The 14,005-nt window shown below is 39.3% G+C and overlaps 1 protein-coding gene and 1 non-coding gene across 6 annotated transcripts in view; both read left to right on the top strand.

Moving 5' to 3' along the window:
* Positions 1-1,208: 1,208 nt before the first annotated feature.
* TFG (trafficking from ER to golgi regulator) overlaps positions 1,209-14,005 on the top strand; it is a 36,904-nt gene continuing 24,107 nt past the window's right edge. For 2 of the 5 annotated variants that reach the window (XM_028163838.2, XM_007164024.2), the window contains exons 1-3: positions 1,210-1,592; positions 6,135-6,350; positions 9,621-9,704. In XM_028163838.2, the coding sequence (XP_028019639.1) occupies positions 6,167-6,350; positions 9,621-9,704 (268 nt within the window). In that variant the 5' untranslated portion in view covers positions 1,210-1,592; positions 6,135-6,166. Of the gene's footprint in view, positions 1,593-6,134; positions 6,351-9,620; positions 9,705-14,005 lie in introns of all 5 variants that reach the window. The other 3 variants (XM_028163825.2, XM_007164023.2, XM_007164025.2) reach the window with 2 other exon arrangements.
* Positions 10,270-10,409, top strand: LOC114236070 (small nucleolar RNA SNORA27). Its single transcript, XR_003622108.1, has one exon. It is a non-coding gene; the product is annotated as a small nucleolar RNA SNORA27 (small nucleolar RNA).

Here is a 14,005-nt window from a genome sequence, read left to right as displayed (position 1 = left end):
CTCCTCAATGGCAAGCCCTTTCCTGGGAGCCTAGAGAGATGAAGTGTTTTCCCCTCATTCCAGGCTAAGGTTCATCCCCTTATCCCCTGCCCCAGGTTCTGACCTCTCTTTAGGGAGATTGACAGTAGTATTATTCACTTCTTTTAGGAATATTTTACCTCTGTCCATATTTGTGTGTTTTAATCCAATCTCAAACCATCTCAAAGACATCAGAATACTATTATTGGACAGCAGTTCATTTCCCCAAATCTGGATTAGTCAGTTCTAAAAAGCAAAGAAAAACCGTCTTTGGAGAAAATCTGGAACTTTTTTTCATTCTTTCTACTGTCTTCAGTTCCCCAAACCCTGCAAGCAATTGCTCAAAAAATACATTTCAGAGGCAAAAGCATTCTAAACTCATATATTTCACTCTCAAACAGAATTTTTCAGAGACTTTTAACTGCAAAAAGGTCATACTCTTTACAGTACTAAAAGAATATAACTTCTCATCCCGAATTCACTTTACCTATCCTGGTGAACAACTGGGGACCAAGTAAGTTCAAATTGCTTTTTGCCTAGTCTCCGTCTTAGAAGGCAAAATTCCTTGCAACTTTTAAAACAGCACTGCCCCCATGCCCAGATTTTATCACCTATTCCCACCCTCCCCCAAAATTTTAGGCTTCAGTCTAAAGCCAGAGCACTTCTTACATAAACAGGCATATTCAAAACAAATGCTTTAGGTAAGAGAGAAGGGAACAGTATTTAGGGTACCTCAAATAAGGCTCAAAGCCTTATTTCCAAAAAGGCTTCTGGAATCCTTAATCGGCCTTAATTTCCCAGCCTTTATCTTTTACACAGTCATAAGTTTGTCCCGTCTCGTAAACGCTATTCGGAACTCCTTGCTCACAAACTGATTCATTTCCATTCCCAGCGCAGTGCTTTACAAAGCGTAGGCGTCCAATAATGAATGAATGAGTTTGTAGAAGGAAGGCGGGAAAAGGATTAGTTTTCTGGAGATATGACTAGGAGAACTACAATGGCCACAAAACAAGAAGCACCCAAACTTGGACTAACGCCCACTTTAAACCCGCTCTCAAAGAGTCTAAAACAGCAAATTACGCCCCGCCCACGGGCGAGAGACAGGAAATACTAGCGTTCAGGAAAACCGGAAGTGCCTTGTCACGCCTCGCGCATGCGTGCATCCATCCAGCTCGCATTTCCTACCCTCGGTCTTCCAGTGAGAAAGCAGAGATTCAGGCTCCTGCAGGCTGCGGCGTTGTCAGTCCCCCACCCCTCGCCGCTGCGCATGCTTCCTGGGTTGATTTGCTCGTTGTAAGGCGGAGCGAAAGGACAGATTTTCTTCTTGTTCCCGCCCCTCTTCTTTCCTCACCTGCCACGTACTGGGCCCGAGCTCTCGCTAGGCTTGGTGGGTCCGTGCGATTGGCCGGGGCCCGCGCGAGCCTGCCAGCGAGGTGCAGCGGCCCCGGAGGGCAACCGAGTGGGCCGTGACAGTAGCCTTCCCCCAACGCCCCAGAGCCCGGCGGTGGCGGCCTCGCACCGGTTGGATCAGCAGAGACCTGCGGAGGGGCGGCAGCGGCGGCCTCGGGAAGCCGGTATGGCCGCTGGAGATGGGGGCGCGGCCGATCTCTCGGGCAAGGCGGGCCGGGAGACGTGGAAAACGCTGGGAGGGCCTCGTTCGAACCGGCAGGCGCGGGACGGGTGGGGTCGGAGGGGTCGTGGGAAGGGCTGGAGGTCGGGAGGACGGAGGCCGGGCTGGGCCTCGCGTGGGGGAGGGGAGGCCACGTTCGGGGAGGGGAGGGGGGCCCCGCTGGCCACAGTGGCAGCGAAGCAGGCCTTCTGGGGGGCTCTAAGGGGTGTTTGGGTCAGCAAGGGCACTTGCGCGGATTCCGCCTGGCTCCTAGGGGTTGCACTGCCCGAGGGAGAGGAGAGGGACTTTGGGAGGCCTGGGATGGTCCAGTGCCTAACCCTCAGAGGGGCTTGGAAGGGTGAGAAGGGTGGAGAATGGCGCCTGTGGGAATAAGTTAATTGGGGTCACTTAGGAGAAACCTTGTTCCTTGGCTATGTCAGTCCTTAATCAAGCGCCGTCTGGAGGTCCAACCCAGTTTGATAGTGGTGATGACAACTAACTTTTAAGAGTTTACTTTGCTAGGCGCTGTGCTAAGTATTTTCGATGCATGGTCTCATTTAATCATCACAAGGATTCTTCCAAACTTAGATATTCCCATTTTGCATATGATGAAAGTGAGGTTTGGAGAAGTATTTGCCTAAGGTCACACAGCTAGTAGGGGATATCTTTACCATCTTGCTATGCTGCCTCTGGTCAGGCAGGATTTGAGACTCCTTGCATTCTTCGGAATACTCAAGGGTTTGGTTTTGCTTAGGATTTCTTAAAAGGAAATTGCTACCCTCTGGAGGTGCCTAAGCAGGCCCCTCTGAATTTGAGCAGGGCCCTAACTACAGGGCTAGTGGAGCTGGAGGTTTGGTCACTGAACCTACATCCTGGTTTAAGAGGCAGGCTTTTTACGTGTCTCCTTGGGCCTGACACTTTATTCTCCAGTTCTGAGAACAGTGTTCCTGTTGGAAGATTTCGTAAGTTAGTGGCTGCGTCATTTCTGGGCTTCAGAGGGAGTGGGGCAAGGACAAGAAGAAAGAATGAGAAATGGGGAGAAGAAAAAGCTGTAAGGATTTCACCGGCAGCCCTAGGAACTAGTAGTTCACAGCAGTCTCTACCTTGTGATTGAAGTTAGAGAAAAAAGAGGACCTGGATTCTACAGTTACGTAAACAAATGTGGGGATGGGATTTTCCCTTCCAGGGTATTCTTATTTTTGTGGTAACTTGTGTGCATGCTTTATGGAGATGACTGCACAAACTGGGGACACCCTTAGGAAAGAAGGCCTGGTTCCTGGCCACAGGTAGGTTACAGCCCAGTCCAACCAGTAAATGAATTTGCAGGCAAACATGGCAGATGCAAAGTAAAAGAGACTCATATTTTCAGATCCGTTGTAACCGAGCAACAATTCCTTCACGATCAAAAGGATTATATCAATTATGTTTAATGTTGGAGATTTCTCTTGATTAGGAATATGTCTGTTGTAGGGAGTCACTTCTAGCTACATAAAGAAGGTACAGTTTGAAGGTTTGACTTAGTAACTGATCTGATCGTACAGCTTTCTTCTCTCAGTCCCTCTATCAGAACTTTATTATTTGTCATTCATCTTTTGTTTAGGGAACGAAAACAAGTTTTTAAATACTATATGTCAGGCACTATTTTAGATGCTGCTGAGAATAGGTAGAACCATCCTGCTGAAGCTAAGCCCTGGTCCTTAACTACACTATTGACGGTTTACACATCCTGTAGGTAAGAGAAGGTTACATAGATTGATTTGCTGAAGTTGTTTATTCTTCTCAGGCTGCAAGGCAAACAGGGTGGAATCTTTACCATCTTGTTGAAGTAATGATACTTCAGAGCTTGGCATATAGTAGGTATTTAAGTATTTCCCAAATGAAGAGGGCTGGTTTGGCTAACAGGTGAAGGGGTTGTATGGAGGTTTCAGTTAATCAGAGTCTTCATGAGAAGTCTTTTGTCAGAATGGGCAGATAAAAAGCTAACTGTATTCTTATTTTCTGTCAGGACAAGCATAGCATCCAGATCGTAGAGCACAGTCCGCTCTGTTCTGAACTGACCTCAGAGTGTTAGATTCAATATTTATTGCCCCATTTTAAGATGGGGCATTAAAGATTCGCTCATAAAATTAATTTGTTCAGAGGATGTCAAGGGGGTCTAGAGACATTCATTTAAGGAGTAGTTAATTAGAAGGACATGGGGCATTTATATGAAGAATATTAGGGCATTTATGTGTACTATTCATGAAATGAATTAGGATTCATGAAAACTTTCTTCAAGTATTTGAAGCGTTGGTGTGTTGGGGGCCAGGTGGAGTGCTTTCACACACACACACGAAGGAATAAATGTAGAGAATTATGAACACTAAATATGATGTCAATGAAATAACACATTTAAGAAGAGAAAACAGAAAGCTGCTAGTAGAAAAGCATGTTGTTGAAACCAGAATGTGTCCAGTAGGAGATTATAAGGTACTTTAAATAGTCTGAGAGATCATTTGCTTGGGGCAGGAGGAGGAAGGAGTTGATACTAGGGAAATGCTCCGTGGTTACAGATAATGTGTTCAAGAATATCTTGGTCTTGGAAAGAAGAGATAGGCCTTGAGAAGAAGAGATATTAACACATTAATTAAGCATAAGTGTATTTTCTGTTGTTATATGGTAATGGTATAAATTACTAGAGACCTCAGACATTATTTTGAATTTAGGATTACAGAGTCATTACAGGAGAAGCACACTGAATAACCTGAAATAAGATTAAAATAAAACCCAAGAAGGGAAAATTCAATAGCAAGTTAGTATTTAGTTCTCTGATACTGTCTTATTCTTCAAGTGTGCTGTCTAACCACACACACTCAGGTTTGGGGAAAGGGTGTGTTATGGAAGATGTAGAAACAGTAGTGGACAGTCTTGTTAGAAAGCTCAGGAGGGTATCACTGATTTGTTCTTTGTCCTCAAGTTTCCAAAATAGAAAAATTGGAGAAAATACTCGTGAGGTCTTTCTTATTTTAGTGAGAAAAATTTGAGACTATTTTAGCGTTCACACATGCTCTTCTCTTCAGGGCTAGCAGTTAGTATATACAGGCTAATAGAGTTTGGAAGCCAGGATTTATTTTTCCCTTCGTTTAACGGCTATTGAATGATTAACCGTGTGCTAGGCACTGTTCTAGGCTCCGGAAATACAGTGAACAAAACCATTTATTTCCCTACTTTCTAGTGGAAAAGACAGTAAAAAATTAATACATTTAAAATATTTGGTAGTGATAAGTGCTTTGCAGAAAAATGAAGCAGGATAAGAAAGTGACAGTGAAGCCATTTTAAGTTAGATGGCCAGGGAAAACCTCTGAGAAATTAACATTTGATCAGGGATCTGAATCATGTGAGGGGTGTGAAAAGGGCTCAAGATAAAGGAAGCAGCAAGTGCCAAGTCTTGAGAAGGAGAATGTGAAGTATGAGTGTAGCAGGGTAGCCAGGGAGAGAGGTGGGAAATGAGGTTAAATACTTGGCCAGGGACCAGAGGTCAGGTCATGACCTTGTAGTTCTGGCTTTTACCAAGAGTGAGATGGGAATCTATTGGAAGATTTTGAAGTAGTGATACTAGATTTTATTTAACAGGATAACTCTGATGTGTTGAGAATAGATTAAAAGCAGACAAAGGTAAAGGGCAGGCAGACCAGTTAGGAGTCTTTTGCAATAATCCAGGCAAGAGATGATGGTGGCTTGGATTAAGTTGATAGAGGTGAAGGTACTACAGTGACTGGCTTCTAGAGATATTTTAAAGGTTGTGGCAACTAGATTTGTTGGCAATTTGGTGTATGTAAGGTGTGAGGAAAAGAGAGAAACTAAGATTTTTTTTTTTATCTTGCACAACTTAGAAGGAGAATTGTTACTAAGTGAGATGGAGAAGACTACAGGAGAAGCAGATTTTGAGGGGAAGATGAGGAGTTTGTTCTAGACATGTTAAGTAAGAAATCTAAATCAGATAAGCCGTTAAATATATGGGTAAAATAATAATAGATATAAAATAATAAAACTTATTTTCTTAGGCACATAATAAAGCCACCTCCAGACCATTTTTTTAAAATAAATTTATTTATTTATTTTAGGCTGCATTGGAATTTGGCTGCGCACGGGCTTCTCATTGCGGTGGCTTCTCTTGTTGCGGAGCACGGGCTCGGGGCGCGCGGGCTCAGTAGTTGTGGCACGGTGGCTCTAGAGCGCAGGCTCAGTAGTTGTGGCGCACGGGTTTAATTGCTCCGCGGCATGTGGGATCTTCCCAGAACCAGGGCTTGTACCCGTGTCCCCTGCATTGGCAGGCGGATTCTTAACCACTGTGCCAACAGGGAAGTCTCTCTAGACCATTTTAACATGAATATCGTAATGCTGGAACAGTGGATCTCCTTTGAAGGCCAGAATTTCTTAGATTCTAATCGTAGCTTTGCTTTTCAACTTTTAAAATATGTTTTATAGCTGTTTAATCATCAAAACCATCTTGTCGGTCTTTTTCTAGAGTTGTATATATAGAACATCCTGGAGTCCACCATGAATGGGCAGTTGGATCTGAGTGGGAAGCTAATCATCAAAGCTCAACTGGGAGAGGATATTCGACGAATTCCCATTCATAATGAAGATATTACTTATGATGAATTAGTGCTAATGATGCAGAGAGTCTTCAGAGGAAAACTTCTGAGTAATGATGAAGTTACAATAAAATATAAAGATGAAGGTAAGAGTGTTTCTCAAGTTAGTTTTTAAAAGTCTAAATATTATATGTGTTCTTTTGTCCATTTTTCGTTGAAATCAGAATAAAAATTGTTTCCTTCCATGGTAATTGAGTACCACTTTCTTTTATTTAATGGAACGTTCATGTAGTTATAATTCTTTTATAAGTTAAAAATAGCTAAGTGATTTATTATTAGAAGGGGGTTTTAAGTGATAGGGCACTTTCATACATTTTTACAAGCCATTTTTTTTTTCTCTTATGCCTGTGCAAATTCTGGCTTCCTTTTTGCTTTAAAACCAAACTTTTACTTGTGTTTCCCAATGTGAAAGGGATGTTAGTAGGTATTGAATGAGAAAGGATTTCATGGTCAACTAAGTATGGGAAAGCTGGTTTAAAAAAAGACAAATGTATTTCTTTATTGCAGGAATTTTCAGAACATGTAATATACTGATGTACGATGTCAGTTCATGCAGTGTTCTCAGACTCATTGGACCACAAAACTTTTTATGGAGATGGGTTTTACATGACAAATGTTTCTTCGAAGACATAGTAGAATTATAGTAGTAGACTGTCTTTATTTCTTTTTCTTTAAACCTGTCTTCTTTGTTAACATCTCTACTGATAATTGTGCTTTAGGTAGTTACCAGTATCTTTCTTATCGCTTATCTTATTTCCAGTCTATTTCACCTTGATCTCAATACTTGGCACTGCTGTCCACACCATCCTTTTTTAAATACTCTTACCCCTTAATATCTCTGACATTGTGCTGTCTCAGTTTTCTTCTTATCACTAATAGCTTCTTCTCTGTTCCTCTCTGTGTGTTGGCTTGATGTAATGCCAGCTGTTACAGCAGAAATCTTAAAATCTCAATGGTTTAACACTCAAGAAATCATTCAGGGACCCAGGTTGACAGGGACCCAGCTCTGATATATTCAACACATGGCTTACAAGCTCACCTTGAGCACTGACATCCAGCAAGCAGCTGCATGAAGACAGAGTGTAGAGGATCACATGGGAGATTGTACTCTCTAGGCCTAGTTTCTGTTCACTTCACATTGGTCAGACCCCAGTCACATGACTGTGCCGATGTCAGTAGGTTGGGAAATGTCCCTGGTTGGACAGGCACTTTCCAACAACTTACACTGAGGAAGGGGAGTATAAATCATTGATGATCAGCTAAGCTGATTATTTCACTACAGGTGTAATTCTCCTTTCTTTTTTTGCAATGTATCATCTAATGGTACCCAGAACTAATTTTTGAGGGTCACCCATGTTAAGGAACAAAAAAGGAGAGCAGTTTTCTTCCTGTTCTCTTCCCTAGTAATCTCATCTACTTACAATACATTGACTTTCCACTGTTTGACTTCCAAATGTGTGCCTAAATTTGATCAATTTGTTCTTTTTTTTTTTTTTTTTTGACTTTACAACTCGTTTTGAATGGTTTTACCTCAGATGATTTGCTCTTACCTGAAACTTGGCATATCTTAAACTGAATTTGCTGTTTTACTGGCTTTCTCTTAACTCTCTTATTTTTGTTTAGGGAAGGGTCAGCAAGCTTTTTCTTTAAAGGATCAGATAATAAATACTTTAGCATTGTGGGTCACATAAGGCCTCTGTCTCATCTTCTTTTTTCTAGAACCTCTAAAAATATAAAAACCATTCTTAGTTTGAGGTCCTGTAAACAAGGATTTGTCCATTGGTTGCTTTGGGTATCCTCATTGTTGAAACTTCCACATCTAGTTATCCCATTGAATTTGTTTTTCATCCTGTTTTTGAGTGCTTTGAATTGTACAGATTTGTGTTCCATAGACTGTTGGGCACGAGCATAGAAGACTGACTTAGGTAAAGAGTTCCTGCCGTCAGAGATACTGTTTCTGTTGTGGGAATCAGAAAAGAAAAAGGCAGTTATAGAAAGTTTCCTTCTTTTACATATATACTTTATTTTCTTAAAAATATGTTTATGAGTAGAGTCCCTGAAGTTGAGCGTTAGATGTTTTTGTTGTAAAAAATGGATGTGGCTGTAAAGAGCAAAAAGCAATGATAAAATCCTCAGTTATGGCTTTTATTGCCATCTTTGTCCAAAATAAGCCTGCCTAATCAGTGTTAAAATTGGTGTAGCAGAGCATCGCTGGGGCAGCCTCTCAGCCTCCCCAGGCACCCTCCATCCCCCCAGCTGTGTCGAAGATACCTTGCAGAGGCCCCTGATCACTTTCTTGCTGGGGCTGCTTTTCTGTTCTTTCTCTCTCTAGCAGTTTTTTCCTAGCCCTGTGAAAGCTTTTGAACAGGCAGTTGATATGCTAATTATAGTATTCTTTATCCTGGGGATCTAGGGTATTTCAGAATCTTGTGTGTATGAATATTTTTCCTGTGGAGAATTGATAGTTTCCATCTCAGCATCGAGATGGTCAGGGACCTGAAAGACTCCACTGTCTATCCATTTATTAGGACAATTCTGCAAAAATTTTTTTTTTACAACCTTTTTAGTTACTGTTGTATGTGGCTTCCCCTCCATTTGTGTCAGTGGCGTTTTACTGTACTTAGAATTAAAATTTGAACCTTGAGATTTCATTATTACTTTAATTTCTTTTTTTTTAAATAAACTTATTTATTTATGGCTGTGTTGGGTCTTTGTCGCTGTGCGTGGGCTTTCTCTAGTTGGGGCGAGCGCGGGCTACTCTTCCTTGCTGTGCGCAGGCTTCTCATTGTGGTGGCGTCTCTTGTTGTGGAGCACAGGCTCTAGGTGCATGGGCTTCAGTAATTGTGGCATGTGGGCTCAGTAGTTGTGGTGTGCAGGCTCAGTAGTTGTGGCGCACAGGCTTAGTTGCTCTGCAGCATGTGGGATATTCCCGGACCAGGGCTCAAACCCATGTCCCCTGAATTGGCAGGCGATTCTTAACCACTGTGCCACCAGGTAAGTCCTTATTACTTTAATTTCTGATAAGTACATTTAAATTTTTTAGAATGGAAAAGATTTCAGTCTAAACTGTAATCTCCTCCTGGTGACTAGTAAAAGATTACTCAATGTATTAATCTTAGCTATGTGTTTGTTGGCTCTTCTTCTGAGGATCTGATAAATATCTTGCCATAAAAGTAATAAGTGAAATTGATTTAGTATCATTTGAACAAATACATCTTTCCTAGATCCTTTATATTTGTTTAAGGTTTTTATGGGAGATGCTAATTATGCTCTGTGATCTACATTTTGCATTTTAATTGAACATATATCCTAGTTTACTACTGGTGCAAATCTGAAATTTTTTTTGTTTGTTTCAGATGGAGATCTTATAACAATTTTTGATAGTTCTGACCTTTCCTTTGCAATTCAGTGTAGTAGGATACTGAAACTGACGTTATTTGGTAAGTGGTAAACTTTCTAATAAATTTACTATTTTATTCATTGTATTTTTATGAAAAACTGTTTAGCTTTCTTCGTTTTAAAGACTCAGAATTAAGTGGTAACTTTTCAGCTATATCAGAATTTTTAAATTATTAAGGCTTAACTATATTCTTTTTCTTTGAAGATTAGTAGAAAGTAGACATATTTTAAATAACCCATTTGCTCAGTTACCCTAAATAGTAATGTGTGCCACTTGTATAAGTGTTTCCAGGATTGAAAATAATTGCAGTGTTAAAACTACCTTTATTAAGTTTAGTTCTCTAAGAATATATAATTATCTTTTCTAATGTAGTATGTTTTTACTTATTCTCAGGGTTTAACGTATAGGCCTGATACTTTTTAGAAATTAATTTTCAAGGAGTACTTAAAGATTAGAGATAGTTCTGATAAAAAACAAATATAAGACTAATTTTAATCTATTAGATTTTGTTTTCTTATAGATCATGACAGATTTGCAAGGCAGAATGCTTAAGGGACAAGATAGAAGTGATTGCAGAGTTAAAGTGGTAGTATGATTATGTGAAAAATAAAATGTGGACTTTTTTTCTGGATGTTTTGGTTAGCATTTTTAAAAAATTTTGTGGCTCAAGTGGGGCAAAGGAAATACCCTTTTAAAACTCAGGCAAACTGGGTGTTTGTCTTAGAACCTGTCAGAGGAAACAAATTGTAATAAACTTACTGGAAAAAAAAAATTATGTGGCACTGACCATTACAGTTCCATGAAATATGATCATGGCCAATTGATTTAATTTGTATTTATTTTCTCTCCATCTAGGAAGGGTGAACATGAATCATTTAAAAATGCTAATAACAAAAACTGTTAAAAATTTTTTTAAATAAAAGGTATCTTTTTACGATATTGAATCTAAAATACTTAACCACTATTGGCCACCTATCAAGCAGATTAGGTCAACTGAAAATCTTCATCCCAGAAACACTGAGGATGTGCTAAATAAACTATTTCAAATATACTTTTTGAATTACACACCTGAGCTTGCTCAAGAACTTGAGGAAAATGTCAGGGACCAAAATATAGTTGGAGTAAAAAACCAGCACCTGAAGTACCAAAAGCTGAGACTTGGGATGCTTTTGGTGGTGATGGTGAAGGTTTTAGTGTGCATAATCTAAGGATTTGTCATTTGGTATCTACGTGGTATAGGCCTTGGGTCCTAGACCCTCAGTGGCTATACTCTCAAAAAGAATATTGTAGAAGAAAAATATCTCTTTGTTGGTAGAGTCAAGGAATTGACAGGGGAAACTCTCATATACCCTGGGATGTCAGGGGTTTGCAAAGGCTCTCCTGAGGATTCATAACCAGTGGTCCTTTGGGAACTCCCAAGCCCAGATACTACCACGAAAAATTGCAAGAAACAAAGGCAGAAATCTCTCTGGAGGGTGTATGTTCTCATTTCAGATCACATAGGCTTCTCACAGATAAAATCCTGTTGATGAACTTAGAGGTCAAAACTGTAAGACACGTGAAACATCCATGTAAGCAAGAAAATGGATACAACTAATAGTAGGATTAGATTTCCAAGAACTTCAGTTAGTAGAAGTGATAATAAAATATATATTAAAAGTTATTGGACATAAAAGAAGAAATAAGGATATAAGAACTAGGCACGACGAAAAAAGGAATCGATTAAAAACTTAAGGTAGATAAACAACAAGGACCTACAGTATAGCACAGAGAACTGTATTACAAGATTCAACCATCTTGTAATAACCTATAATGGAAAAGAATCTGAAAAAGAATATATATAACTGAATCACTGTGCTGTACACCTGAAACTAACACAACATTGTAAATCAGCTATACATCAGTAAACCCCCCCCCCACAATAAAAAAGAACTTAAGGTAACTTGTGGAAATGAAAAATATTAGTCAATTAAAATAGAAATTAAATACTAAGTGGTGAGTTAGAACAGCAGATTAGTCACAGCCAAAGAGGGAATTAGTAAACTGGAAGGTGGTCTGAAGAAATGACAGAATAGAGTGCAAAAACACAGAGACGGAGAATAATGAGGGAATTTGAGAAAGTCCAGCTTATTTCCATTAAGACTTTTTTTAAAATTTTAATTAATTAATTAACTTATTTTTGGCTGTGTTGGGTCTTCGCTTCTGTGCGAGGGCTTTCTCTAGTTGTGGCAAGCGGGGGCCACTCCTCATCGCGGTGCGCTGGCCTCTCACTATTGCCGCCTCTCTTGTTGCGGAGCACAGGCTCCAGACGCGCAGGCTCAGTAGCTGTGCCTCACGGGCCTAGTTGCTCCGCGGCATGCAGGATCCTCCCAGACCAGGGCTCGAACCCGTGTCCCCTGCATTGGCAGGCAGATTCTCAACCACTGCGCCACCAGGGAAGCCCCTCCATTAAGACTTTAAGGAAGGAGAGAATAGGGGAGTGGAAATATATGAGGAAATAATGACTAAAGAATTTTTCAGAATTATATAAAAGATATAAACCCTCAGTTTCAGGAGGCACAGTGAGTCCTGAGCAGGGTAAGTAAAAATAAATCTCCATTGGATGTATTGTCATGAAGCTGGAGAATATATAAGACAAAAAGATAATCTTAAAAGTAGCCCGAGTGAATCAGCCTGTAGACTGATCACTTACAAAGCAATTAGACTGTAAGTAGACTTCTTCACAGTAACAATAACAGAAATTGGAAGACAGTAGAATAACATCTTCCACTGTTCAGAAAAAGATGGGTAGAGAAGTAGCATTCTGTAGTCTGCTAAACTTAAGGAGTAAGGGGAAATAACATTTTCAACTGAGAATTTAAGAAGCGTCACGGACGCTTGTTAAAAGAATTTTTTAAAATGGTTTGTCAACAAGAAGGAAATTGAGTCCAGAAGAATGGTAAAAGATGCAAGAAATTGTGAGCAAATAAACTGGTTAATGTGTGAATTTAAATGAACACTGATTATTAAAAAATAATAGTTTTAGGAATATAGAAACAAGATGGGACAAAAATACTGAGCAATAATTATATGTAAGACAGGAGAGGATGATAGGAATTAAAATACTTTAAAGACTTGGATTCTTTGGGAGGAGGATAGTAATTAACTTAGGTTTTTTAAATTGAAGTTTGCTTTTCTAAAATGTAAGAGGGATTATTGAAAGACTAGAAATAGTAGAGGGAAAAGAAGGAAGCAAAGGGTACTTACTTGGTTAACTAGATGGTGAGGAAGGAGGAAAAGAAGCACAGAGAAAGCTTGAAAAATAGAAAGTAGCACAAAATACTAACCACAGTACAGATAAACAGACTAAACATACAAGTTAAAAGACAGACGCTTTTATTGGTTAAACAGTTTCGTTACATGCTGATTATAAGAGACATACCAAAAGATTATTATGCAGAGTTGGAAAGTAAAGGGCTAGAAAAGTTTGTATACTAGACAAACGCAAGGCTAGTTTGTAGTATAACAGAGTAGACTCTTAAGTGAAAACTTTATTAGTAATAGTCACTTCATCATGATAAAGAATAATTCTCTGGGAAGATATAATAATTCTGAACACTTACACATCATAGCCTTAGATTTTTCCTCAAGGAAAAATAGAAAAAAAAATAGAAGAAGGAAAAATTCATGAGAGCTTTTAATACGCTTCTCTTTGAAACTGATAGGTTAAGCAGCCTCAAAATTTAAACAGAACAAATACAGGTTTGATCTTATACATCTAGCAATCAGGACAGGATTCAGTTTTTCTTTAGTGCGTATGGATATTTATAAAAGCTGATCATGTACTAGGTTTTCTAATGAGTCTCAATAAATATCAGGGAAGGAATATCCTAGAGATCATATTCTCTGGTCTCATTAGGAACTATTTGACAAAAAAGAACCCAAACTCCCATACTTTTGAAGATAAAAATATGCTTTTAAGTAACATATCAAAGAAGAAATCATAATACGAATTAGAAATAATTAGTGATGACTTTTATATGACATAGTTTTTAGAGCATGCTAAAGCTAAAAAGGAAAAGGACAAAGTAAGTCTAGATAACTTAGAAGGAAGAAAATAATAAAGAGCAGAAATGAACTAGAAGTTGGGGAATTGATAGGATCAGCAATTTTGAAAATATACAACTAGCAAACCTCTATTGAGATCACGTAAGAAAAAAGAAGGCACAAGTAAGCGGTTTTAGGAATGAAACGGGGCTTAATTTCAAATACATTGCAATGAGGGAGAATGAACACCATGGAGAACAATAGGGTGTCAGTAAAAACGTGTTAGGAAGGAATTTTCATAGGGCTTGGGCTTGT

Source organism: Balaenoptera acutorostrata, chromosome 4 (genome assembly GCF_949987535.1).
Source record: "Balaenoptera acutorostrata chromosome 4, mBalAcu1.1, whole genome shotgun sequence".
Taxonomy (NCBI): domain Eukaryota; kingdom Metazoa; phylum Chordata; class Mammalia; order Artiodactyla; family Balaenopteridae; genus Balaenoptera; species Balaenoptera acutorostrata.
The sequence above is the reverse complement of the archived record's forward strand: the minus strand, read 5'-3'. Positions and strand labels throughout refer to the sequence as shown.